This window comes from Somniosus microcephalus, chromosome 3 (genome assembly GCF_052327205.1).
Source record: "Somniosus microcephalus isolate GS21.2 chromosome 3, FLI_Smic_1.0, whole genome shotgun sequence".
Lineage (NCBI taxonomy): Eukaryota > Metazoa > Chordata > Chondrichthyes > Squaliformes > Somniosidae > Somniosus > Somniosus microcephalus.
Window position 1 is genome coordinate 276,411,685 of NC_140989.1, and position 27,347 is coordinate 276,439,031.

The window sequence follows — 27,347 nt, forward strand, 5'->3', positions numbered from 1 at the left end:
CGCGCCTCCTGAATGCGCGGGGGAAGAGGCCCGGGGCACCGTGGCCGCTTCCGGAGACTTCAACTCCGTGACATGTGAGGAAGGTCTTTGTTGTTCACGTTGGGCGGCGGGCGGGTTCCCCGGGTGCTGATCCCTGGCGGTGTGCGTGTGGGGCCGGAGCCCGGCTCTTACCTTGCCCCAGAGAGCGGGCGGACGGCGGGGCCTGGAGTAGCAAATCGGGGCACCGGCGCCAAGATGATTTCCATACAGAGCCTGAGTGGCCGGCGAGCTCGCACACAAAAAACGGCAGAAAAACTGAGAGCGGCAGAGGGGAACAGACGTCAGAGAGACAGAGAAATAGGGAGGGAGGAGAGGGAGAGGGGCAGGGAGGGAGAGAGGAGAGGGGCAAGGAGGGAGAGGGAAGAGAGAGAGGGTGGGGGGAGGGGAGAGGGGGAGGGAGGGAGAGGACAAGGGGGGAGGGAGGGAGAGACGGGGAGGGAGAGAGAGAGGGTGAGGGAGGGAGAGGGTGAGGAGAGGGGGAGGGAGGGAGAGGACGGGGAGAGGGTGAGGGAGAGAGTAAAGCAGGGAGAGACGGGGGAGGGAGAGAGAGGTTGAGGGAGGGAAAGAGTGAGGGGGTGGGACAGGGAGGGAGAGCTTACCTTCTTCCTTCCTTCGCAGGGGTCCATCGGGCCACCTTCCCCCCCCAGTCGCGCTCTCTCTTCCCCCCCAGTCGCGCGCTCTCTTCCCCCCCAGTCGCGCTCTCTCTTCCCCCCCCCAGTCGCGCTCTCTCTTCCCCCCCCCAGTCGCGCTCTCTCTTCCCCCCCCCCAGTCGCGCTCTCTCTTCCCCCCCCCCCCAGTCGCGCTCTCTCTTCCCCCCCAGTCGCGCTCTCTCTTCCCCCCCAGTCGCGCTCTCTCTTCCCCCCCAGTCGCGCTCTCTCTTCCCCCCCAGTCGCTCTCTTCTCTCCCCCCCAGTCGCTCTCTCTCTTCCCCCCAGTCGCTCTCTCTCTTCCCCCCCAGTCGCTCTCTCTCTTCCCCCCCAGTCGCTCTCTCTCTTCCCCCCCAGTCGCTCTCTCTCTTCCCCCCCAGTCGCTCTCTCTCTTCCCCCCAGTCGCTCTCTCTCTTCCCCCCCGTCGCTCTCTCTCTTCCCCCCCAGTCGCTCTCTCTCTTCCCCCCCAGTCGCTCTCTCTCTTCCCCCCCAGTCGCTCTCTCTCTTCCCCCCCAGTCGCTCTCTCTCTTCCCCCCCAGTCGCTCTCTCTCTTCCCCCCAGTCGCTCTCTGTCTTCCCCCCAGTCGCTCTCTGTCTTCCCCCCAGTCGCTCTCTGTCTTCCCCCCAGTCGCTCTCTGTCTTCCCCCCAGTCGCTCTCTGTCTTCCCCCCAGTCGCTCTCTGTCTTCCCCCAGTCGCTCTCTGTCTTCCCCCCAGTCGCTCTCTCTCTTCCCCCCAGTCGCTCTCTCTCTTCCCCCCAGTCGCTCTCTCTCTTCCCCCCCAGTCGCTCTCTCTCTTCCCCCCCAGTCGCTCTCTCTCTTCCCCCCAGTCGCTCTCTCTCTTCCCCCCAGTCGCTCTCTCTCTTCCCCCCCAGTCGCTCTCTCTCTTCCCCCCCAGTCGCTCTCTCTCTTCCCCCCCAGTCGCTCTCTCTCTTCCCCCCAGTCGCTCTCTCTCTTCCCCCCCAGTCGCTCTCTCTCTTCCCCCCCAGTCGCTCTCTCTCTTCCCCCCAGTCGCTCTCTCTCTTCCCCCCCAGTCGCTCTCTCTCTTCCCCCCCAGTCGCTCTCTCTCTTCCCCCCAGTCGCTCTCTCTCTTCCCCCCAGTCGCCCTCTCTCTTCCCCCCAGTCGCTCTCTCTCTTCCCCCCAGTCGCTCTCTCTCTTCCCCCCCAGTCGCTCTCTCTCTTCCCCCCCAGTCGCGCTCTCTCTTCCCCCCCAGTCGCTCTCTCTCTTCCCCCCCAGTCGCTCTCTCTCTTCCCCCCAGTCGCTCTCTCTCTTCCCCCCAGTCGCTCTCTCTCTTCCCCCCAGTCGCTCTCTCTCTTCCTCCCCAGTCGCTCTCTCTCTTCCCCCCCAGTCGCTCTCTCTCTTCCCCCCCAGTCGCTCTCTCTCTTCCCCCCAGTCGCTCTCTCTCTTCCCCCCCAGTCGCTCTCTCTCTTCCCCCCAGTCGCTCTCTCTCTTCCCCCCCAGTCGCTCTCTCTCTTCCCCCCCCAGTCGCTCTCTCTCTTCCCCCCCAGTCGCTCTCTCTCTTCCCCCCCAGTCGCTCTCTCTCTTCCCCCCCAGTCGCTCTCTCTCTTCCCCCCAGTCGCTCTCTCTCTTCCCCCCCAGTCGCTCTCTCTCTTCCCCCCCAGTCGCTCTCTCTCTTCCCCCCCCAGTCGCTCTCTCTCTTCCCCCCCCAGTCGCTCTCCCTCTTCCCCCCAGTCGCTCTCCCTCTTCCCCCCCAGTCGCTCTCTCTCTTCCCCCCCAGTCGCTCTATCTCTTCCCCCCCAGTCGCTCTCTCTCTTCCCCCCCAGTCGCTCTCTCTCTTCCCCCCCAGTCGCTCTCTCTCTTCCCCCCCAGTCGCTCTCTCTCTTCCCCCCAGTCGCTCTCTCTCTTCCCCCCAGTCGCTCTCTCTCTTCCCCCCCAGTCGCTCTCTCTCTTCCCCCCCAGTCGCTCTCTCTCTTCCCCCCAGTCGCTCTCTCTCTTCCCCCCCAGTCGCTCTCTCTCTTCCCCCCCAGTCGCTCTCTCTCTTCCCCCCCAGTCGCTCTCTCTCTTCCCCCCCAGTCGCTCTCTCTCATCCCCCCCAGTCGCTCTCTCTCATCCCCCCCAGTCGCTCTCTCTCATCCCCCCCAGTCGCTCTCTCTTCCCCCCCAGTCGCTCTCTCTCTTCCCCCCCAGTCGCTCTCTCTCTTCCCCCCCAGTCGCTCTCTCTCTTCCCCCCCAGTCGCTCTCTCTCTTCCCCCCCAGTCGCTCTCTCTCTTCCCCCCCAGTCGCTCTCTCTCTTCCCCCCCAGTCGCTCTCTCTCTTCCCCCCCAGTCGCTCTCTCTCTTCCCCCCCAGTCGCTCTCTCTCTTCCCCCCCAGTCGCTCTCTCTCTTCCCCCCCAGTCGCTCTCTCTCTTCCCCCCCAGTCGCTCTCTCTCTTCCCCCCCAGTCGCTCTCTCTCTTCCCCCCCAGTCGCTCTCTCTCTTCCCCCCCAGTCGCTCTCTCTCTTCCCCCCCAGTCGCTCTCTCTCTTCCCCCCCAGTCGCTCTCTCTCTTCCCCCCCCAGTCGCTCTCTCTCTTCCCCCCCCAGTCGCTCTCTCTCTTCCCCCCCCAGTCGCTCTCTCTCTTCCCCCCCAGTCGCTCTCTCTCTTCCCCCCCAGTCGCTCTCTCTCTTCCCCCCCAGTCGCGCTCTCTCTCTCTTCCTCCCCAGTCGCGCTCTCTCTCTCTTCCTCCCCAGTCGCGCTCTCTCTCTCTTCCAACAATAACATGCCCTCAAAAAAGCCTCGGCACCGCCGGGCACTCCAGCTAGTCTATATATATAATAAAACAGTATGTCTCTCTGTCTCTTTGTCCGGCTATACAATCAAAAGTTATAGAGCGTATCTACACATATGTTATATCAAAAGAAAGCTCATCATTAGTGGACTCTTGTAGGCGTATTTACCTTTTTGGTCGGACAAAAATTGTGCCGACGGTATCCAAAAAACGTTCAAAACTCCGCTCATTATCCACACATTAGGCACTTCAGCTGGTATTTAATAAGTTGGCCTCAACTGCTTTCTGTGGTGGAGAATTCCACAGGTTCACCACTTTCTGGGGGAAGAAATTCCTCCTCATCTCAGTCCTAAATGGCTTACCCCTGGCTCTGGACACTCCTGACATTGAGAACATCCTTCCTGCATCTAGTCTGTCTAGTCCTGTTAGAATTTTATAAGTTTCAATGAGATCCCCTCTCATTCTTCTAAACTCTAGTGAATATAAGCCTAATCGACCCAATCTCTCTTCATACGTCATTCCTGCCATCCCAGGTATCAGTCTGGTGAATCTTCGCTGCACTCCCTCCATGGCAAGAGCATTCTTCCTCATATAAGGCGACCAAAACTGCACACAATACTCAAGGTGTGGTCTCGCCAAGGCCCTGTACAACTGCAGCAAGACATACTTGCTCCTGTACTCTAATCCTCTCGCTATGAAGGCCAACATACCATTTGCCTTCTTAACCGCCTGCTGCAGCTGCATGCTTACCTTCAGCGACTGGTGCACAAGGACACCCAGGTCTCGTTGCACTTCCCCTTTTCCCAATCTATTGCCATTCAGATAATAATCTGTCTTCCTGTTTTTGCCACCAAAGTGGATAACCTCGCATTTATCTACATTATACTGCATCTGCCATGCATCTGCCCAATCACCCAACCTGTCCAATTCATATTGGACGTTCTCTGCATCCTCCTCACAGCACACACGTCCACCCAGCTTTGTGTCGTCTACAAACTTGGAGATATTACATCTAGATCCCTCGTCTAGATCATTAATATATATTGTGAATAGCTGGGGTCCTAGCACTGATCCCTGCGGTACCCCACTAGTCACTGCCTGCCACTCGGAAAAAGACCCGTTTATTACAACTCTTTGCTTCCTGTCTGCCAACCAGTTCTCTATCCAAGTCAGTACCTTACCCCCAATCCCATGTGGTTTAGCTTTGCACACCAATCACTTATGCGGGACCTTATCGAAAGCCTTCTGAAAGTCCAAATACACACATCCACTGGTTCTCCCTTATCTATTCTACCAGTTACATCCGCAAAAAGTTCCAGTAGATTAGTCAAGCATGATTTACCTTTTGTAAATCCATGCTGATTTGTCTGATCCTGTCACTGTTTTCCAAGTGCTCTGCTATTACATCTTTTATAATGGACTCTAGCATTTTTCCCACTGCCAATGTCAGGCTTACCGGTCTATAATTCCCCGTTTTCTCTCTACCACCTTTTTTAAATAGTGGGGTTACATTAGCTACCCTCCAATCCATGGGTACTGTTCCAGATTCCATTGAATGTTGGAAGATGACCAGCAATGCATCTATTATTTCTAGGGCCACTTCCTTAAGTACCCTAGGATGTAGATTATCAATCCCGTCAATTTCCCTAACACCATTCCCCTACAAATACTGATTTCATTCGATTCCTCCCTCTCATTAGACCCTATGTTCCCCGACATCTCTGGGAGGTTAATTGTGTCCTCCTTTGTGAAGCCATTTCTTTGTTCCCCATTATAAATTCCCCTGATTCTGACTGCAAGGGACCTATGCTTGACTTCACCAATCGTTTTCTCTTCACATATCTATAGAAGCTTTTACAGTCAGTTTTTATGTTTCCTGCAAGCTTACTCTCATATTCTATTTTCCCCCTCTTAATTAATCCCTTTGTCCTCCTTTGCTGAATCCTAAACTGTTCCAATCCTCAGGTTTGCTGCTTTTTCTGGCCAATTTATATGTCTTCTCCTTGGATCTTATGCTATCCCTAATTTCCCTTGTTAGCCACGGTTGCGCCACCTTTTTTGTTTTATTTTTATGCCGAACAGGGATGAACAAATTCTGTAGTTCATCCATGCGATCTTTAAATGTTTGCCATTGCCTATCCACCGTCAACCCTTTAAGTAACGTTCCCCAATCCATCCTAGCCAACTCGTGCCTCATACCATCGTAGTTTCCTTTATTTAAATTCAGGACCCTAGTCTCTGAGTCAACTACTTCACACTCCATCTTAATGAGGAATTCTATCATATTATGATCGCTCCTCCCCAAGGGGCCTCGCACAACAACATTGCTAATTAATCCTTTCTCATTACATAATACCCAGTCTAAGGTGGCCTGATCTCTAGTTGGTTCCTCAACATATTGGTCCAGGAAACCATCCCGTATACACTCCAGGAATTCCTCCTCCACAGTATTGTTACTAATTTGGTTATCCCAATCTATATGTAGATTAAAGTCACCCATGATAACTGCTGTGCCCTTATTGCATGCGTCTCTAATTTCCCATTTGATGCCGTCCCCAACCTCAGCATTACTGTTTGGGGGTCTGTATACAACTCCCACTAACGTTTTCTGCCCCTTGGTATTTCTCAGCTCTACCCATACAGATTCCACATCATCAGAGCTAATATCCTTCCTTACTATTGTGTTAATCTCCTCTTTAACCAGCAATGCTACCCCACCTCCTTTTCCTTTTTGCCTGTCCTTCCTGAATATTGAATACCACTGGATGTTGAATTCCCATCCTTGGTCACCCTGAAGCCATGTCTCTGTAATTCCAATTACATCATATCCATTTATATCTATTTCCGCAGCTAATTCATCCACCTCATTATGAATGCTCCTCGCATTAAGACACAAAGCCTTCAGGCTTGTTTTTAAAGAACTGTTAGTCCTTTTTAGAATTATTATTTACTGTAGCCCTGTTTGATTTACACCCTTGATTTATCTGCCTTCTACTTTTGCTTTTCTCCTTCCTGTCTTTTGTTTCTATCCTTGCTTCCCTTTCCTCTGTCTCCCTGCACAGGTTCCCAACCCCCTGCCATTTTAGTTTAAACTCTCCCCAACAGCACCAGCAAACACTCCTCCTAGGACATCGGTCCCGGTCCCACCCAGGTGCAAACTGTCCAGTTTGTACTGGTCTCACCTCCCCCAGAACCAGTTCCAATGTCCCAGGAATTTGAATCCCTCCCCCTTGCACCATTCCTCTAGCCACGTATTCATCTGAAATATCCTTCTATTTCTAATCTGACGAGCACGTGGCACTGGTAGCAATCCTGAGATTACTACCTTTGAGGTCCTATTTTTTAATTTACCTCCTAACTCCCTATATTCAGCTTTTCGGACCTCATCCCATTTTTTACCTATATCGTTGGTACCTATATGCACCACGACAACTGGTTGTTCTCCCTCCCCCTCCAGAATGCCCTGCAGCCACCCCGCGACACCCTTGACCCTTGCGCCAGGGAGGCAACATACCATCCTGGAGTCTCGTTTGCGGCTGCAGAAACGCCTGTCTATTCCCCTTACAATAGAATCCCCAATCACTATAGCTCTCCTGCTCTTTTTCCTCCCGTCCTATGCAGCAGAACCACCCATGGTGCCAGGAAGTGGGCTGCTGCTGCCTTCCCCCGAGAAGCCATCTCCCTCAACAATATCCAAAGTGGTAGATCTGTTTGAGAGGGGGCTGGCCACAGGGGACCCCTGCACTACCTGCCTGCGCCTGCTACTCTGCCTGGCGCTCACCCTTTTGTGGTACAATGGCCTGGATTTTTGTGGTCAACAGCAAAGGAATGGTGCCAGCTGTTCATTACACTTATGCTTGCCACAGACTTTCTATGAGCTTTTGCACAGAAACTTGCGATGATTAGAAATCCATTTCAGCACGGCGCCCTCTGTAGGGGATCTGGGACCTGTGTGAACAGAGCAAGCAACTGTGTATCTCCCTAACCAATGAGATTGAAGAATTCTTACCAAGACACGCAGGGCTGGATTTTACCAATCTCGGCGGGTCGGTGGCAGGTCCTGGCCTCGCTGCTGGCTCCATCCCGCTGTCCAAAATGATTTTCCCCTTATTGGGCTTGATAAGCCCGCCCAGCGCATTTGCCGACCAATTGAAGGAAGCAGGTCTGATGATGTAATTTGATGATGCGTCATCAGCCGGTTTCCTTAAAGGGACCATGCGCAAATTGATTTTGACAGTTCTGCTCTCAGTGTTCTACAACATTGAGGTGCTGCAACCACTGACGAGCAATGCACAGAGGTGCAGGGCTGCACCCAGGCTCTCACATGACTCCCTCCATATGCTTATGGAGGGAGTCACAGCACACAGGGAGGTTCCCTTCCCTTCCCATGGGCAGAAGAGACCTCCCCAGGAGACCAACGCAGCCTGGTTGCACATTGCACAGGAGGGCACAAGCAGGGATGTCGTCAGGAGGACCAGGCTGCAGTGGCGCAAGCCTTTCGATGATCTCATTAGATCAAGAAACATTACTGCAAAGCCACACTCAACCTCATCCTGCTGTGACACTCATCACATCCCCATCACTCTGCCTTCCCTTCCCTACTCCTGCACATCCTTACTCACACCAACTTACCTTGCACCTCCACCCATCCCTCTCTATCTACATTATCACTCCCCCATCTCACTAACCACCCCTCACACTCAACCTCATCCTAGTGCCATCATACCAACTAACAACACACAAGGGTAGCCACTTGGGTGTTTTATGCAATGTTCATGTAAAGTTTCTGTTAATGTAGTGTCAAACATTGAAACCTTTATTTTCAACACTTTGCATTCTTGAACAGGGGTGCTGAGGAAAGTTGTAGTATTGTAAACTACTGTACTGATCTGAAGTAGATTCACTAACTCAGCAGAGAGTGGGAATCAAAGCTGGGGCTTTCTGGTCTGTATGAATGAGGTGCTGCACTGGACAGTGTCTTCACCCATTAGGTCATTGGCGGAGCTCTTAATATCCAATTGTAACACAAATAATTTCAACCTTCTTGAAGATGCTGTAATACACATTATATTACGCTTAATTTACATGTAACATCAGTATACCGTTTGTGCAATTAATATGTAGAAATGTCCCTTAGTATAATATACAACACTCAATATGCAATACTCTAGAATGAATCGCAGCTTGTCTAAGTAGAGAAATTATGATTAAGAGGAATGGGCCCTATATCCTTAAAATAATGAGAAGCAGACATAATGGGCCAACTTTTGCGATCAGAGGCTTCCCGCGGGCGGACGCCTCCGACCTGCAAAATGTCTACGAAAGTACCTGGTGGAATGGCGACTTGCGATCCTAGGCCTCTCCAGGTCTGTGCGGGCAGAACCCCACATAGTAGGCGCTCCTGGGATCATGTGGGCTGCCCAACCAATGGAAGAAGGTTCATACTTTTGACACTTTTGACAGTTCTGTACAGAACTATGAATGGGGATCACCAACACATTAAATTAAAAAATATTAAATTAAATATTTAAAATTAATTAAAATGCCATTTAATTAAATATTTTAAACAAAAACTTAATTTTTGGGAAAAAAAATTAAATGCTTTTACGGGGCTAAAAAACTTTTTTGAAGAGTATTTTTAATTTATAAATGAGTGATCAAATTTTATTTTTCTATTTTTTAAAACTCTTACGCTGGTAAAAGCAGGCCTTACGCCTGCTTTTACCAGGTGTAAGAATTTGACAGGCATTCAGCAGGCGGAAGTTGTGCAAAAAGCGCAACTCTCCACCCGCGGAGGCCCTTCTCCCGTGAATGCGGAGGATCTGTCAAGAGATCACAAGTGCCGAATTTCAGTGAATGCACTTCACATGCCTAAACCCGCCACTTGCGCGGCCCTTACGGGCGCGTACGCACCCGTGGAGGTCATAAAATACGGCCTAATGTAGAAACAAGCAGATTCTGATTCAAAATAGACGTAAATACAAAATGAACAAACCTCAAGCAAGGCTAGAAATTTGGGGGGAAATGTTTCTTGGAGAGTAGCAGATATATAGAATAGACTCTTAGCGAAAACCAGTTGTTTAAAAAGAACTGGACAACTATCTCAACAACAACGGGATTGAAGAATAAACACAAATGATCATTTTTTCGGTGGAAGAGAATGGTTCTTGTGCTGCTGGGACTATGGATGATTCCTCTGTGGCACACAATAGGTCAGAGCCCAGTATTGTGGGTAGTAAGGTGGGCTGAACTTCCTGCAATTTTGCTTGATTACTTTAGGGGACATGCAGATGTTTCACAGAAACGCATCATCAGGAGGTTTTGTCTGTGGTTGTTTGCCTCCCTCAGGAGATTGAGGGAGTTGAGTAACGGTTTCCCACCTGTGGTAAACCACTCACTGTTTGTATTCCACTGTGTACATGCCTGGACATGCCTCGGCTGACTCCTCCCACAAGTCCTAGTATAAAGGTGACTGCTCCCCAGCCCTTTGTATTTCTGGACCGGTCGACCACTCGAGGCAGACCTTCATTCTTTTGTTAATAAAAGCCTTTAGTTACTCTCTTAACTCTCAGTCTTTTATGAGTAATTGATAGCGCATCACCACCACTGCAGTTGTCAAAGGGGGCAACATAGTGCCCAATGAGAGTCAGAAATTAGACCTTCAACTTCACTTCACTGCTACCTTGAGACTCCCACTTAGACCCTATTTCAGGACTGCTTTTGACAATCTCTTATGCTTGCAACATATGGATAACAGCTCGTGATGAGGCAAATTATACATAGGGGTCAATTTCACCTCTACCTGCCCGGCGGAAACTGGCTAGCCAGTTAAAATCGCCCAGTTTATTTACCTGCCCTAGAGCCATAGGGAGCTGACCATTCCCAATTTTAACCATCTCTACCGGGCAGCCGGCAAGGACACCCACCCAAAGCTGGCAGGTTCCACTTTTACATATCTATATCATGTCCCGATGACGTCATTGTGGCCCGACTGCGGTTTTAACTGGATAGCCTGAGCAGGAAGCCACAGTGGCTTTCCCTCTAGATGAAGGCAGCGGGGAAGAGGATTTGGGCCATAAGAGGCCCAAAAAGATAAGTTGTGTTACTTTCCTTGTGGGGCCAAGAGAAGCAGATGTGCGCCACCGAACTCCACAAGGAAAGTTTTGGCGTTTCCTGCCGCAGACTCGTTCCCCCTTCCCGATCACAAGATTCCAGCGAGACGGCCCCGGCAGCTGCTCCCACCACCTACCTGCTGTTGGCAGGTGACCTCTGGGCAACGCGATTTTCTACTGCTTCCCACTGACTTCTCACTCAGAACGGGTGGGAAATTGGCCGGTGGGATTTAAATTGTGGCTTGGGAATTAAAGTAGCCCAGGCCTCGATTCTGGAGCAGCGGGTGAGATACTAACTCACACCGCTACCCACCCACCCAAAACCTTGCCCGTACTTAAAATCAGGGCCGTAGTTTGTGGAGTGGATGAGTTTGATGGGTTTAAAATCCTACTTTTCATCCATAATTTCTTCCATTCTATGAATTGCATAATACACACCATTTCAGTTAAGATGTCACAATATATTGGTAACCCGTCCATTCCCACAGCATAACATTCATATGCTGCAAATTCTAATTTCTTTTAGTCAATTCTTGCTCACCATTAAGCTCTTTGACTAGCTTAACCTTCACTTTAAAATCATTTTTTTTAAATGCCATTTTTAATGTTACATGCATATTAAAAAAAAACACTCAATCGTGTGCTTCAACATTCTACCTACATCTCGGCACCAGGCTGCGACTATTAGACTCAGGTTCTAAAGCTCAAGCCCTCACTCAAACTTTCATGAACGATTTTCAGAAGTACAATATTAAAATCAAGGCAGGGGGAGATTTAGACATAGTGAAGTTGTAATCCTGTGCTTTATAAATGTGCTTATAATCTTCCCACCAAGTGTTAAAATAAAGAAACTGTTGATGATCTTCTGCCCGGGAAGTCTTTATTATGCTTTGAGAGTATGATATCTTAATAATGAAATGCACAGTGGACATTCAGTAGCAGATTAATATTATAAACCTTTTATAAATAAACTGAAAGACTGTCCAATTTGAACACCTTTACTACTTTGTGATTTTCTAACTGTGTTGCTATCATTCATTGGAACTGATATAAGAACAGAAAACTCATACCTAACTTGGACATGAGCTAAGTCAAACATTGTAGTTAAGTAATACGCTCAATTGTAAGATTGTCTACAAAGGTATTGGTATAAATCAGAATTGTAATTACTAAGAAAGCTAGAAGATTGTCATGGGCAGAACATGCATGCCACTATCCTCAGAAGATAATGGAATAGGTGGCAGCTGGGAACAGACTATGTGTGAAGTCAAAACTGAGATGCTGGGACAGTGCATGGGAAAGCATAAATGGAAGAGTGACAATGGGCATACAGCTGGGAGAGTTGACAGAAGGAAGAGCATCAGGTCATGATGATTAACTGACTGGTCAGAGCTACCAACCAGTTGATATCCTATCAAACCCTAATTATTTCACCTGATTAAGTTTGAATAAAATTACATAATAATATGGTCAACATACAGGACTTCTAATGAAAAGTATTAGATTTGGACTTCAAATATGGAAGACATGAGTTCAAGTCCCCACTTTGGCTAATATTGAGACTTTGCAGATCTCACTTCACAAGTTTCATTGCTAGTGTAAGTTCAGCTAATTCTGCCTCCGCCTTTCCTTCCCAACTTCAGGGGGTCGAACTCTTCAGATTCTGAATGCTCAGGAAGAGGATGCAGGAAGATATACCTGTATTGCTACTAATGAAGCTGGAGAAACACTAAAGAATTATGAAGTAAAAGTGTACAGTAAGTGCTCTCAGTGTAGTTCAGTTATTCTGAAATTCTGTGAAATGCCTAATAGATTAGCAACCACTCCATTTAGTAAGTCTGTTAATGGAGAATATTGCTGCTAAGTCCACTTTAATCAGGATATTTGGAGTGTAATGGTTTGCTGTTATATTTTATTTGCCTAGTCCCTCCCACTATCAACAAAGATGATGTCCCAGGTTTTGGTCTGTCACCTAAAGAAATTAAGATCAAAGTAAACAGCAGCCTGACTCTTGAGTGCGAGTCTCACGCAATCCCAGCAGCCTCCCTTCGCTGGTACAAAGATGGACAGGTGTGTTTAGTCCTTCATGTATAATATTGAATGAGCATTTGAAGTAACACATTTGTATTGTGGGAAAAGATGTTTCTGATACAACTTGTATTGTCCATAATGCAGTCAGGTTAACCATTCAAGTGTCACAGTGAACACTAGCAGATAATGAAAGCAATACCAATTTAGAGAATTCCAATTGGAGAAGAGATTGAATTGCCATTTTTAAAGAGCAAATGTTCCTAAACTGTATTTAAAAAGGAATAGTTCTGATTTCATATAATCTGAATGTCCAAAAAATGTATTCCTCTTTCTGAATAGCTTATAAACTCTGAGGAATCTGACTAGCTGGCTGGGAATTGATCTCTGATATTTAAGACAGTATGGAATATTTGTCTTAATAGCAACTGAAGGATGGCATAGAACCAATGAACAATAATGTTCACTGATGATATCAAACTGGGCTTGTGCCCATCTTTACTGCTGGAACCCCGACCCAGATTCTTCAGTCAGGGGTCATCGTTGCATGGCGAGTTCCCGGTAGGATTCCCACCGCGCTTGCCCAGCTATGAAATCCTGGCAGTGCTGCAGAACAAGAATCCAGACAGTTAAAAGGGCAGAAACGCCCCAATGATAAGATCGGCATCCTGGTAGGCCGCAAAGGTTGGGTTGGGGATAGAGGAGGCAGCCACCAGGTTCTTTACCACCACTGGTAGAACTCTGGGTCATTGCCACCAGTTTCTGGGCTTACAGCCACCTTCCCCATGGTGCCCCAGGAAGCAGTAGTAAGTTGGGCAGACAGAAGAGAAATCCACTGGGGATCTGGGTCCTGCGCCGTGCATTGGCAGGTGGGAGAGGTGGAGCCATTAGTGGTCCCAGCGGAGGTGGAAAATTTCGATTGGGACAGTGAGGTGGTGGTTGGCCTACTGTCCAAATTTTTCATCGTCGTTCACCACAATCCCACCCGATTTTGGGTAGGATTGCAGAGGGGAGTCCCAGCCAGGGACTTAATAAGTATGTGGATGAGGGGAAATTGGATAAATATTGGAAGCAGAGGAAGATACAAGGCTAGGGGTTGAGAACGAAGCAGTGGGATTAGTTTTAGATTCATTTAGCAAGAGCTGGCATGGACATGTGGGGGCGAATAGCCTCCTTCTGTACTGTAAACTCCTATGGTTCTCTTGATTAGATTACTATCTTAAAGTCATCCCCAGGTATCTATTATTCTCTACATTTAATAAGTGAGGGATTGCAAATTGTACATGAAGTTACCAGCACAAAATGCTCTAGTGTTCTCAGTGAATCAGGTAATAGTTGAGTGGATTATTAAAGTGATACATGAACACATCAGCCAGAGTTCTCATTCTACTGCAGGAAAGTGAACAGGTTGATGTCAGGTGAGGACAGGTTCTAGCATGGCTGTAATGCCCATCACAGTCAGCCCAGACTATAAGAATAGCCACATTGGTGAGGTAATGGAGGGCATTTGCAGCCCATAGAAACATATTAACAAGAGAAGGAGGGAGAAAAAACAGCAATACTTTTATTAAACTACAGTCAATAGCATCCGTTTCCTTCCAACCAATCCACTTATCTGTTGAGAGCTCAGCAAGAGGTTCAGATCAGTTTTCCCAAAGTGTATGTGTTTCTATGATTATTACTGTAAAGTAAAGGAAGATTGAAAGCTTTGAATTTTCATGGGGAAAAAAAAACCTTTATATTCCCAGCCTCTCAAGAAAGATGATCACATCACTATCACTGCAAATGGCCGTATCATTCAAATCAAGAATACCCAGATTTCAGATACAGGACGATATACCTGTGTTGCCACCAATGTCGCTGGAGAGGATGAAAAGGACTATGATGTAAATGTTCAAGGTTAGATTATATTATCTGCTTATTCTTATATAAGTACTTTGTAATACAACCATCTTTTGAAGGGCGCTTGACTCCCAGATAAACAAGCTGGGATGATCTATGACTCTTGGCCATGCCAACCACACAGCTAACAGAGAATTCAACCAAGTCTTCACCAGTATGAGTCAAATCTACAATCAGTATGTAGGAAGTCAATGTTTAATCACTAAAACACTGTGCTGTGGTTTAGACTGACGTCTATATTGGCAAATAAAAGATCTGTCAGTCTTGTAGTTGGCTTGGCTGGATTTAGTTCCCTCTGACTTCACCTTGTTATACTACCTATTACACAAAACATATAAAAAGACTAATTTGGATGATTTTTTTTCCCTATAATTTCAAATGTTTTTAAGTAAATGTCTGTGTATGTAATTCTCTTCTGTATACCGTTAGACAGCCTACACCAGATTTACCTTTTACATCTATTGGATACTGAACTTAACTTGTTCTCTAATTGCACTTATGCTTTGCCTTTTATCGTAAAGAAATTGCAACCTTATAATGTGAAAGAGATTTGTAAAAAAAAACAAATTATTTTGTATCTTATGACTATTCTTTTAATCCTTTATTTAGTTCCGCCAAGTTTTGTGAAGCCAGTAAATATTCGCGATACAAAGGGTGGTGCACTGGAGGGGAGCAGGAGTGTTGATTTTAAGGACGTAGTCATTAACAACCCCATCTCCCTGTACTGCGAGACCAATGCTGTTCCACCGCCATCTCTCACTTGGTACAAAGATGGCAAACTGTTGACGTCTAGTGACAAAGTTCTGATACTGCCAGGTATGAACAAATTTTACTGCCATAGACGGAAGAAAATTGCTTGTAATATGAAGTCACTGACAGCTAGAGTCACTCAAACACTGCAGGTTAACTCTTGTACCATAGGGTATTTAGTTACAGATCATGCACACTGGAAATTGCATTTCTGATATCTGGGGATATAACTATTGTTTTACCCTATGGCTGCATGGGAAAGTGCAGGAAGGTTAGCTGGGACTAGGGGTGGTAGAGTGAAAAAGTAGTGAGCAGTCCCTGCAGAAAGCGCAGAGGGGAGGAAAGATGTGCTTGGCGGTGGGATCATGTTGTAGGTGGCATAAATGGCAGATTGCATAAATTACAATGGCAGCTGAGCATCTTGCAGTTGCAGCTTCGGCTCCAGGTTCCAGCAGCATCAAATATTCCTCACTCTTATCAATATATTCATTTATTCCAGCTTTCAGCTGATTTTGGGATACCCCATTAACTGGTACAAATGAACCATCTCTCAGGATGCACACCTCATCCTGGTTAGCACACATTTCTGAAGATCTGGAAATATCGCTGGTGTGTTTATTCAGACTTTTCCAATCAGAATGATGGAGCTGACACAAATAGTTGTGAATTTTGGGATGTTTTATTATCTTAAAAACAATTCTTAGTCACAGCCTGCAGGAACACCAAAATTAATCATTTTTAAAATCCTCCAATATTTTATTTATCATTAATGCTGCATTGAAATAGAATCTACTTATATTACAATGTATGTCAAGCTCTCAATTACCTTTTAATATGCTTTAGAACTCCAAAATAGTTCCTCTCACCCACTACCCCTGCTTTCTCAACAGCAACAACATGGTCTTTCTTGTCCTCATCTTTCACTCCACCAGCCTTTGCATTCTCCTAAGCATCATCTGCCATTTATGCCACCAACAACATGATCCCACCACCAAGTGCGTCTTCCCCTCCCCTCTGCGCTTTCTGCAGGGACTGCTCCCTACTTTTTCACTCTACCACCCCTAGTTCCAGCTGACCTTCCTGCACCTTTTCATGCAGCCACAGCAGATGCAACACCATTTGATTCATCGCCTCTCACATCATTGTCTAGGGTGACAAGCATTCCTTCTATCTGAGACAGCAATTTACATGCACTTCCTCCAGTCTAATATACTGTATTCACTGCTCACAGGGTGGTCCTCTCTAGATTGGAGAGATCAAAAGCAGATTTAGGTGAGCAGTTTGCCAAACACCTTAGTTTTGGTCACATATGTAGCCTGGGCCTCTCTGTGATTTGCCTGTTGGCCTGTTTATTCTCTCTTCAGACTGGCAGACCGACTGTGTATTTCAGCATTTGTCTGTTTTCATTTCAGACATTCTGCATCTGCAACTTTTATTTTTCCTTCTTTTCAATTTCCCATTTTTTTGCCTTTTCTTTGTGTTGGCTGCTCCCTTTTTTTATCATCCTTAGATACTCGCACATTATTTTGTTCTTTGAGATGAGCTGACCTTTTATATCATCTAAACGTTTCCTATTAAGCACTTTATAGGCCTTTTGACTCTGTATCCTAGTCAATATATATCTTGTAACCAAAATCACTAAAACATAACATATAAGCTCATTTATTTAATTGCTGTTTGTGCGATCTTGCTGTTTGCAAATTGGCTACTGTATTTCCTTGCATTACAACAGTGACTACACTTCAAAAGTACTTCAATGGCTGTGAAGCGCTTTAAGGCGTCTTGAGGTCATGAAAGGTGATATGTAAATGCAAGTTCTTTCTTCTTTCTTTCATTAACTTCTTTTGTGATTGGAGTATCTTTCTTTCCCTTTTTCAACCCTACTAACATGCCTGCTTATTGTTTTGTTTTCAGTATAATGGCATATCTCCTTAGGATGGCCGAGAATTTCTTGCCCTTTTTGCATCCTCTCTGCTCCTTCCACCTCCCACTTCAAGTTGGCACTCATCTTCCCCCTTCCTCTCAATTTAAGCTGATTCTCTTCTCCCTTTTCCTCCTCCAGTTCAAGCTGGTACTCTTTCTCCCCAGTTCAAATTGTGCCTCTTCTTTGTCCCCCCTCTAATTTCATGATGGCATTCAACTATCCCTCTCCAATTTTATGCTTACACTGTTATTTTCATTCCCTCCCCCGAATTTCACAATAGTACTGTTGTTTTCATCCCCCCCAACCCTACCAATTCCATGCTGGCATTGTTCCCCCCTCGCCCAATTTTAAGCTGGCACATTCCTGTCCTTCGTGTAGATGCTGCAAGCTGCACTCCATGTACATGGCCTTGATCCAGAGTGCAGGCCATCGTTTGGACATCCTGGCCTAGATTTTCTGTACAAGTTATGGCAGCCCCCCAAACATAACTTGAGCAGGAAATTCTCTGGGGTCGTTCCTCTGCCACGTCCGAGTTTACCCACCAGAAGTGACTGTGCAATATGTCCCCCAACACTTCAAGTGGCTGCATTGTAATGGTCTGAAAATGACAGAAATATGTCACTTGAAATAATTTCCATCATTTGTGCCATAGCAACAGTGGACACAGGGGCTGCCTGTTCGTGCCTGGTGACCAGCATTGCTATGGGTGGCAGCAGGGATACTTAATTCTTCTCAGGCCAGAAAGGACACTGTAACGCTTTTATATATTCTGCAGTTGGCTAAGAGGCCTCTGGCAATGGCACGCTGCATCAGGCCTCTGAGGACTGCTGCAGCCAATCTCTGTCCCCTGCGCCAGGTGGACGCCTCAGTGTAGGCCAGGGAGTCAGCCAAACAATGCAAAAAAACTCCTGTCCTTGTAAAATTAGCCAAGGGTGCATCCTCGTGGCAGGTAGAACTTCGATGCACCATCTGTAAGGAAATATATAACAATGTTATTCTGTACTGATATCTTGCAGTCTTAATTCAATGTAATTTCAGTTCTACTTTTAACTGTCATTAACATTGGCTTCATTTTATTAAGATCATTGTTTTGAGTGTATGCTTTACACTCCAGATGTCATATTTTGTGTAAAACACCAACACATCACAGCTGCACAATCTTAGAAAAGGAAGAAAGCGAGTCATGTTCATAATAGCAAAATACTGCGGATGCTGGAAATCATGTTCATGTTCAGTTGTCTTTTTCCTGACTTTGAGATAACCTTGTCTCTCCCTAAGGAGAAGAACCAAGCACCTGCCAATCTTGAGAAACTTTCGACGATAATTAGCTTTTGATTTACCTCGGGACCTATTTAGACCTCTTCCCCAAATGCAACCACAAAACAAGGCCTTAAAGGGATTGGGGGTGGAGGGGTGAGGGGGTTTGCAGCTAAATATCACAAATGTGCTCCGGAATACCTGTGAGCAGTGCCACAGGAGATCCACTACTATTTATAAAATGAGTTGATGTCGTGACTTATGATATAATTTGAATTTCTTTTGAATTTCTTTTAGTAATTTAGTATTAGATTGAAAAGAAATATGTCCTTAAAGCCTAAGCATTCCGATATATCAATTTGTGCTCATTATCCATTAGGAGGACGCGTGCTACAAATTCCCAGAGCACAGACAGAGGATGCTGGGAGGTATACATGCGTGGCTATGAATGAAGCAGGCGAGGATTCTATTCAGTATGAACTGAGAGTCATGAGTGAGTATCTTGGGCGCAACCAACCAGTGAATTTCGTGGCACAATAATGCTCAAGTTTATGAACTACATATCTTTAAAAACATTAGCTGAATCTCTCTATTTCCCCCCCCTCCACCCTTGGTCACAATTATCAACACAAGTTATGTAACTGAATAAACTGTACTTTGTAATGAATTAAACAAGACTCACTGCTGGTAACCAAAATCCTGCTATTTTATTGGTTATTAGAAATTCTAATTGCATAACTAGAATTTGGTCAGCCCTGCTCAATCGCATAGATTATGATGTCAATTGAACTGCTGTCTTGGAACTGAGAGCAACTCATTTATTATGTAAAGCAGGGCAAACTGATGATTTTTTGTTGCCGTAGCTTGGTATTACAGACAAAATGTTGAAAAGGATATGGCTGAACAATTCTTAACTGCATTGTACTTTGCCATCTAGCTCCTCCTACTATTAAAGGGGCTGATACTGATTTACCAGAAGAAGTCATTGTGCTGATAAACAAGACTGCCATGTTGGACTGTATGGTCAGCGGAACTCCCACTCCCAAAATTTCCTGGCTGAAGGACGGGCATCAGTTGAGAGCAGACAACACCCACAAACTCCTGTCCAATGGACGAACTCTTCAGGTGTGGACCCCAAGATTATCAATGTTTATGTTTAATGGGGCATTGTTAAGTTGGTTCATTCATAATCAAGAACTCATCCAACACTACTTCTAGCTAAATATTTCACTATGTTTTAAATACTTCATAAAAACAGGCTGTTGTAGAGGTTGCAGAAAGCACACAGTGTACTTTCAAAGAAATGTCCAGTACAATAGCTTGGCCTCTTGCTAGCAATTGGCAGTTGGCTTGGCTCACCAACTGCAAACAGTACAACATTTAAAAAAACATTAAACATTTAAATCTATGGATGATCCTGAAATTACTTTTCTCAGTTTGAAAGATGTTTCCTTTGTTTTCATGAAAAGATATTTAATTTTATTTCATCATTTCACCTATTCTCTTACTGAAAGTCAACTGGAACAGAGCAGTAAACACGGAGACTGTTGATAACGAGTCAGTAAAATGGATTACAAGGTCTATTTGTAAAGGAGTACAGCAACTGTACATAAGTGCTTTTACAAATAAAGAGAACAATTAAAATTTCAGATAAAACTGGACAGACTCCTCTCCCAAAGGCTCAACAGGTGAGTGCACTCCCTAGCGTGGAACTGAGGCCGACAGACCGGGATAGGCCAAGTCTGCTGGCTTAGTTCTTTGCCGCTGGAGCAGCAGTAGGGTTCCATAATTGGCCTGCGCGCCCCTGGGCTAGGGAGGAAAAAATAAAGCCAGGTTTACAGCCTGTAACTCCTGTTGGAAAGAGTGTGTATGTGGACACCAGGTCATGGCAGGATCATACTTGGCCAAAGTGACCTTCGCAATCAATTAGCCTGCTAGCATTCACTGTCTAGGTCCACAGTGCCTTGGAAACATACCCCAGCACGAGTCAGCACCTTCCCAACAGGAGGGGAGAAAATTGAAGGGAAAAAAGTTGGACAGAATATCAAATGTTAAATTGTAATTTTATATACACATTGCTGAAGCTTAATGTTACTGCCTACAATATAAAGAAACTTGTAAAGCAAAACAACGTTTACATTTTGTGACTGGGCATTTCTGTGTCATTGTAAAAGTTATTAAGATTCCATTCTTACTGTCACTAACAGGTCCTCAATGCTCAAGTGTCAGATACAGGCAGATATGTTTGTGTTGCAGAAAATGTAGCTGGAAACACAGAAAAATACTTCAACTTAAATGTCCATGGTGAGTGACTTTGTTATTACTAGACAACAATTTCATGTGTCACGTTGGGAAAATCAGCAGCCCCAAGAAATATACTCTTAAGATATTCTGCATTATTACTTATGCCATGAAAATCATATAACCAACAAAATAAGAAAAAACTAAATTAGCCTCAAACTGTTGCATTCTGATCGGAGGTATATTGTTTATTGCTGTCATAGAGAACCCTCTTTTTTTAAAAAAAAAAGTGTTAAAAAAAGTTAAAATTCATTTTGTGTTTCACAGTGCCTCCCAGTATCATGGGCATCAACCCAGAGAACATGACTGTTGTGATAAGCAACTTCATCTCTTTGACGTGTGAGGCCACGGCTTTTCCACCACCCAGCCTCAGCTGGCTTAAGGACGGGAAACCTCTACAATCCAACACCAACATTCTTATCTTGCCTGGTAAGAAACTGGTTCATTTTGTGCCGTTTGCTTTCAAATCTTCCCTTGACAGACAACTTGATTGGTCTTGATGGTAGCTGTGTATCAGCGCAGTGCACTCACCACTCATTGTAACATCTACCACTCAACTCAACACAAATTAGGCTCACTTCACAACTGTACAGTACACACAATCTTTGGTGTTTATATATAATCTAATATTATTCAAGGGAATCTCAGCCCTACTTGAAAATGATAAAGTGCAAACACTTACTTTCAGGGATCGAGCCAGTGTTTTCTGAACAGAAGTTGGGAGTTCACATATTTTGACGGCTAATAAACCTGGGATTGAGTCTACATATAATGGAAGGAACAGGGGCTGGCCCAATGATATTCTACTGTACATCATTGCTCATATCTAACATTTTGGATGGGAGTCATAATACTTGTGGGGTAATTTCCTCCCCAATCCGTGCTGTTTTTTTCCTCTGTTCCTAACTCTGCCCGAGTTTACTCATAAACACTGTCAATTGCCTAAGGTGTTCTGTACTATGTTGTGGAGGCAGCCATCTTGTACATTGAACCACATTGTGAGGAGGGTTGGCGTTACACTTTGCTGCCCCAGCTAATTGATTACAAACTTCATCGTGGATAGGCCTCCCAGCAACAGTGGCCATAGATGCAACGTAAGCAGCCTTACTGAGAGAAGGTAAGCTGCTGTTTGCTCCTTTCTGTTGAGGAGCAAAATTCCGGGCACTTACAGGAAACCACAGCCAAAACTATATTGTGCTCCACAATGAAGAATGTACAATGGTAAATAACCGGAGGGAGATGACAATAAAAAATAGCCAAAAAAAGGAAACAAAACAAAACAAAATCACAAAGAAAAGGGGAAATTGCTATGCAGGCTATAGGCAAATTGTGTTGCTTCACAGAAACTGCATTACATTGGCTGCCGTTTTGGTAGGGAGCAGATTACTGCTAAAAACTCAGCTATCGTGGACAAATGCAGACGGTCATGTGTCCTTGATCTTAAAATGTCCTTGTTACTGTGGCAGCTCAGTTCCAGAGATCCTGGTAGCTTTGTTTCATTCCTATAAATTTTTACAGCTGTTTTTCTGTATTTCGTAACTGAATAATAAACCAGCTGTAAACAGAATTCCATGTAATTAATGACTGCACTGAAAGCAATAGCAGCAAGTTTGGAGTCCACAGAGAGGTTCAAAGCCAAATGCACCATTCCTGTTCTTCAAATGTGACCAATCATTTGCAATTTCTGGTAACCAATGGTAACTACAAATCTAATGCTGCTGTTGTGTTGGGTATGTGTCTGATGAATTCACGGCCAGGATTGTCCTCCCAGTAGCAGGGTTCCAGGACACGGGGCAGAAATTTCACATGCCCCTCTGACACCGCTAGAACTCTGACCCAGTTTCCATCACCCATGCATGGCTGGTTCCCGGTGGGATTGCAACCACCATTGCCCGGCCACAAAATCCTGGTGGTGTTGCACATTGCAGCTTGTGTTGTCTGCTGGAAATTACAGATATCTGGAGTTGGGATTTCTTTGCCCAAGACATGTTTCTGTTTATGGACAGTGTAATCTGCTGTTGTATTAGAGATCCCTTGTTAGTGTGACCGTAATTAGTTACAGACCATCTCACTTATGTATTTCATTGGGGTGGGGAACAGAGAGGAAGGAAATGCAGAGGACAAAAATCAGCCTTCAAAGGCAGCACCACTATGTAAAAATTGATTTTACCTGCTGGTTTTTCCATCCTTCACTTCACAGCAATACTCAGACACAGCTGAACATTTGTGAAGTAATGTCAGATTTTAAGAGACAGATCTATCTTCTTTAAAAGGGTTCACATTATAGGGCGTGAGTAACTGCTTTTTTATTTGGATTTTATTTTAATAACTTTCTGATCTCAAATATTTTAATTTAGAAATGAGTGAAAATGTGGATCGGCACTTTTTTTTAAATTCTGAGAATTGCACAAATGCAGGGGCAGGGGATAAGCCTTAGAAAGAGGGAATATTACAAAAATAAAGACAACCCAGCCCACATTTGCACTTGTCTCTAAACCAAAATAAAATTTAAGATCAACAAGTGAGATCAAATCATTTTCATTGATAATCAGAACTTAGGAAAACAAGGAACTAAAAAAAGCCATTCTGCTCATCCAGCTCATTCCCCCCCACAGACCTTGTGCACCTCACTTTATCGTGAACTTCATTCATCCTATTAACTCTCCTCTGGGAAAAGCTCTGCAAGTTTCTCACTGCTCCTCAAAGATAAATAAAATAAAACCATGGAAAAATGGTCTAATTTTATATCTTAAATTATACATCCCAGCCCAACTGCCTTCTTGGCATAACATTTCCATGATCCGAGGAGCTCAAGAATCTTGCATATGGTAAACTAACTAGGCAAGATGCAAAATGAATTACTCAAAAAGAGTAAAGAGATTGGGTGCAGCAACTAAGCAAATGTGGGCCCGGGGTATTAGCTGACAACAATAGCTCTTAAAAATGTAAAGATACTAAGCAGAGGTTGGAATCAATGTCCAAACAAACATACTTTAGTGCTGTTCTGCACTTTTACTTTTCAGAATTTATAGATGCTGGCTTTGTGTAAAAAGTGTTTCCTATTATGTATAGTAGCTACAGAATTTGTGCAGCAGTGTCCTTTAGTTTGATGAATAGTGGAATCTGTTTCTGATTCTGAAACCTTTTTGTCTCCCAGGAGGCCGGACTGTCCAGCTGCCTCGGGCTAAGCTGTCAGATGGAGGAAAATACGCATGCTTAGCCATGAATCAAGCAGGAGAAGCTGAAAAGCAGATTTACCTCACAGTTTATGGTTCGTATATATCATGACAGTCAGAATTAGGTGTGTAGGGACCAAAGAGATGAAAGATAACACAGCAATAATTTATAGACTTTTCATGAGAAACACGTGATAACTGCACAGCAAATAAAGAATACAACTTATATGAAATAACAGTTGAGGGTAAAATGGAATAAGCAAGGTACATATCATCATGGTAAGGGAGAGTTAAGCTTTTTGTTTGGAATTATTGTTTCAGTGAAACTCTTTCAGGGCAGATCTAAGAATAGTAAAACATTTTTTTTACAAGAATTTATTTGGTATTGTAATTTTCTGATCCAATTCAATTGGAAACTTGCAGAAAATTAATTTTGAAAGTTTCTGTATAAACAAAAGGAATCTCAAATAGCACAGATGCCTGTGGCAGTGCGGTCACTGGGCTTACATAGCATATTGTTACCAGTATACCTTGAGTATTGTGTGCAGTGGAGATGACTTGGAGGGAGCACAAAAAGGGAAATTAAAGTTCATATGTGGGATTGGACACCTGTGCGATGAGGAAAGGAAAACTACTATGATAGGAATAATTTCATTAGAAAAAGGTGGCGTTTCCACTTAGAAGTGACCTTATTGAGATATTTAAGATCTTCAAGGGAATAGGTAAACTGGATCCAAGAATGATCAATATTTATACAATCTGTAGGACAGGGATATGCGGATTTAAATTTAGACAGGAAAAGACAAAGAAGGTAGTAATTATGTGGAACAGCCTACCCAGGGAGGAAGTGGAATATGTTATAAATTTTTAAGATTGTGATGGATACATTTTTGCTGTACAGAGCTATTGAGGGGTATGAGAGGTAAATCAGGATAAGAAGTCTGTGACCCTTAGGATCGGGATAGTTGTTCCTGGTTCTGTATAGTCTTATATTCTTAAGGAAACTGGGACATATGGCTTTGGGGGGAATGGGAAGTTAGTTTGATTTGTTACGGGTAATGGCCTTCTGGAGCTTACTTGATTATCTTAGAGAATCGGAGAGAAATTTCCCAGAGATTTTTCCTGAAATTGGCCAGGATTTCTTTTCACATTACACATGCCTGGGGAAGGTTGTATTTCTAATGAATAGGATGAGCATGGATGGGCTTTGATTGTCTTTTCTTGCTTATATTTTTAGGCAGGTGCTTCTGGCATCCAGCAGACATGGTGCCAGACAATCATTATAAGAGCCAAAATGGGTACAGACCTGGTACGACATGCCCCCACCCGATTTTTGGTCTGCCCACCCAAGTTATACCAGGGAACTTGAGAACAAAATGCCTATGTATTGTGTGATTATTCCTAAAGTGGTGTACACTGGCTACAAACTACTTCTGGAGCTCTGAAATATAATGTAAAAAGATAAGCACCAAATGCAGAACTGCATTCTAATCTTTTGAATAGGAACTGTTCTGAAACTATGGGGGAGAAATTCGGTTGGTAGCGCCAGGGCTTAGCGCCTAAAGAGGCCGAGGAGCGGGGGGCTAAGCAGCTAGCGGCTGGGCGCCGCGAGGTGAGCGCCTCATCCCATATTGAGTGGGCTCTTAGCGCCGGCGCAAAAACTTAGCGCCCGCTCGCGGGCGCAGGCTGATCATGACATCATTTTAGTGTGCAACGCCTTTTTGGTGCCCCGGACCGGAAATTGAGTGGCACCCGCCTCCATTCCGCCTGGCGCTAATAGTGACAGCTCACTGGAACATTCCCCAGGCACTCTCGGGCTAGGGGGACGCTCTTTAAAGGGGACTGCACTGTTATCAAAGCGTCAGCCATTTTGAGAGCACAACTTGTTCGTTGGTTTGAGAGAGTTGCAGAGCTGCAGCGGGAGAGCCTTATTGCCATTCAGCCAGCGGTGCCAGAGGACCATCAGCCCTGTGAACATTACCTTGCTGCTGGTGAGACATTACAACCTTTACCTTGTTCGCTCTTATTATGGGGGCTGCTCTGGAGGGGAACGTCCTGCTGGTCGACCATGTTGAGAGGGCACAGAGACGGAGGGAGAGAGGGCCAGGAGTGGCCAGACGGAGGAGGGCCAACAGACGTCGCCACAGCAGTGTGTCAGAAGGCTGCGATTCCACAAGGAGGTGATGACTGAGCTGTGCCACCTGCTTCAGGACGATTTGCAGCCGAAGATACGGTGCAGGACCTCTCTGTCGGTGGCCGTAAAGGTTACTGTAGCCCTGAATTTCTTTGCCAGCGGCTCGTTTCAGGCAGCAACTGGGGACATTGCTAACATTTCCCAGTTTGCTGTGCATTGCTGCATCCGCCAAGTTACAGATGCCCTATATAAGAGGAGGCGGCAATTCATCTCGTTCCCTTTGACACCGGAGAAGCAGCGGGAGCGCGCACAGGGCTTCGCGACAATAGCTGACTTCCCCATGGTGCAGGGCGCCATTGACTGTACGCACGTGGCTTTGCACGCGCCTGTACAGAATCCCGAGGAGTTCCGCAACCGCAAGGGGTTCCACTCCCTCAATGTACAGCTGGTCTGTGACCACCGGCAGCTGATCCTTGCGATCAACGCACAATACCCTGGCAGCAGCCACGACGCTTTCATCCTGCGTCAGACCTCAGTGGCAGACCATTTCGAAGCCCCGGCTCACCCACGAGACTGGCTTCTCTGAGACAAGGGCTATCCTCTGTGCCCCTGGCTTATGACCCCGCTCCGTTCGCCCAGCACCCCGGCAGAGGAGCAGTACAACGCCAGCCATCAGGTGACGCGGAACATTGTGGAGCACACAATCGGTGTGCTCAAGCAGCGGTTCCGCTGTCTCGACCATTCGGGGGGCGCCCCGCAGTACTCGTCGGAGCGAGTCGCCCACGTCGTCATTGTCTGCTGCATGCTCCACAACCTCGCCATCCAACGCACCCAGCCAATGCCAGCCGACCTTGAAGGACCAGCAGAGGAGGAGGAGGCGGAGGAGGAGGAGGAAGACGGGAGGGTTCCAGAAACTGGAAGGGCCGTCCGTCAGAGGCTCATAAGGGGTCGGTTCTAGGCCCCTCTGACGGAATGCTTGGTGTCATTGGGAGAGAACCGTCCGGGTCACCCAAGGCCTATGAAGGCCAGAATGATTGTAAATAGTATAGATGGCCATTGTAAATAAAACCTTTTCTTTATTTTCAAAAATGTGCTTCCTTCCAACATGGCAAAGCAATGGCAACCGAAAGCATAACTAACGAAATAACACATAACTGTCTCGCAAACCCGCCAGACTACCCAAACCATTACTAACATTCACAGCAGGTGTATACGGCCTTGAATTCTACAAATAAGACGTCTCAGCAGCTCCCTCTTCTCTTGACCCCTTGATGGTGATCTACTTCTCTTACGAGATCGGCCCCTTCCCTCCCTGCAGCTCCTCCGTAATTGGACCCCAGTGGCTGCATCAAGGCT

General features: G+C 45.8%; 1 protein-coding gene across 1 annotated transcript in view; it reads left to right on the plus strand.

The window, feature by feature from the left end:
• The window catches only part of hmcn1 (hemicentin 1), a 757,099-nt gene that overhangs the window by 506,475 nt on the left and 223,277 nt on the right, over nt 1-27,347 (plus strand). Inside the window, exons 51-59 of the mRNA XM_085982583.1 lie at nt 12,163-12,276; nt 12,444-12,589; nt 14,296-14,446; nt 15,059-15,265; nt 18,760-18,873; nt 19,318-19,505; nt 20,588-20,684; nt 20,949-21,110; nt 23,839-23,952. Coding sequence (XP_085838709.1) covers nt 12,163-12,276; nt 12,444-12,589; nt 14,296-14,446; nt 15,059-15,265; nt 18,760-18,873; nt 19,318-19,505; nt 20,588-20,684; nt 20,949-21,110; nt 23,839-23,952 — 1,293 coding nt within the window. The remainder of the gene's footprint in view (nt 1-12,162; nt 12,277-12,443; nt 12,590-14,295; nt 14,447-15,058; nt 15,266-18,759; nt 18,874-19,317; nt 19,506-20,587; nt 20,685-20,948; nt 21,111-23,838; nt 23,953-27,347) is intronic.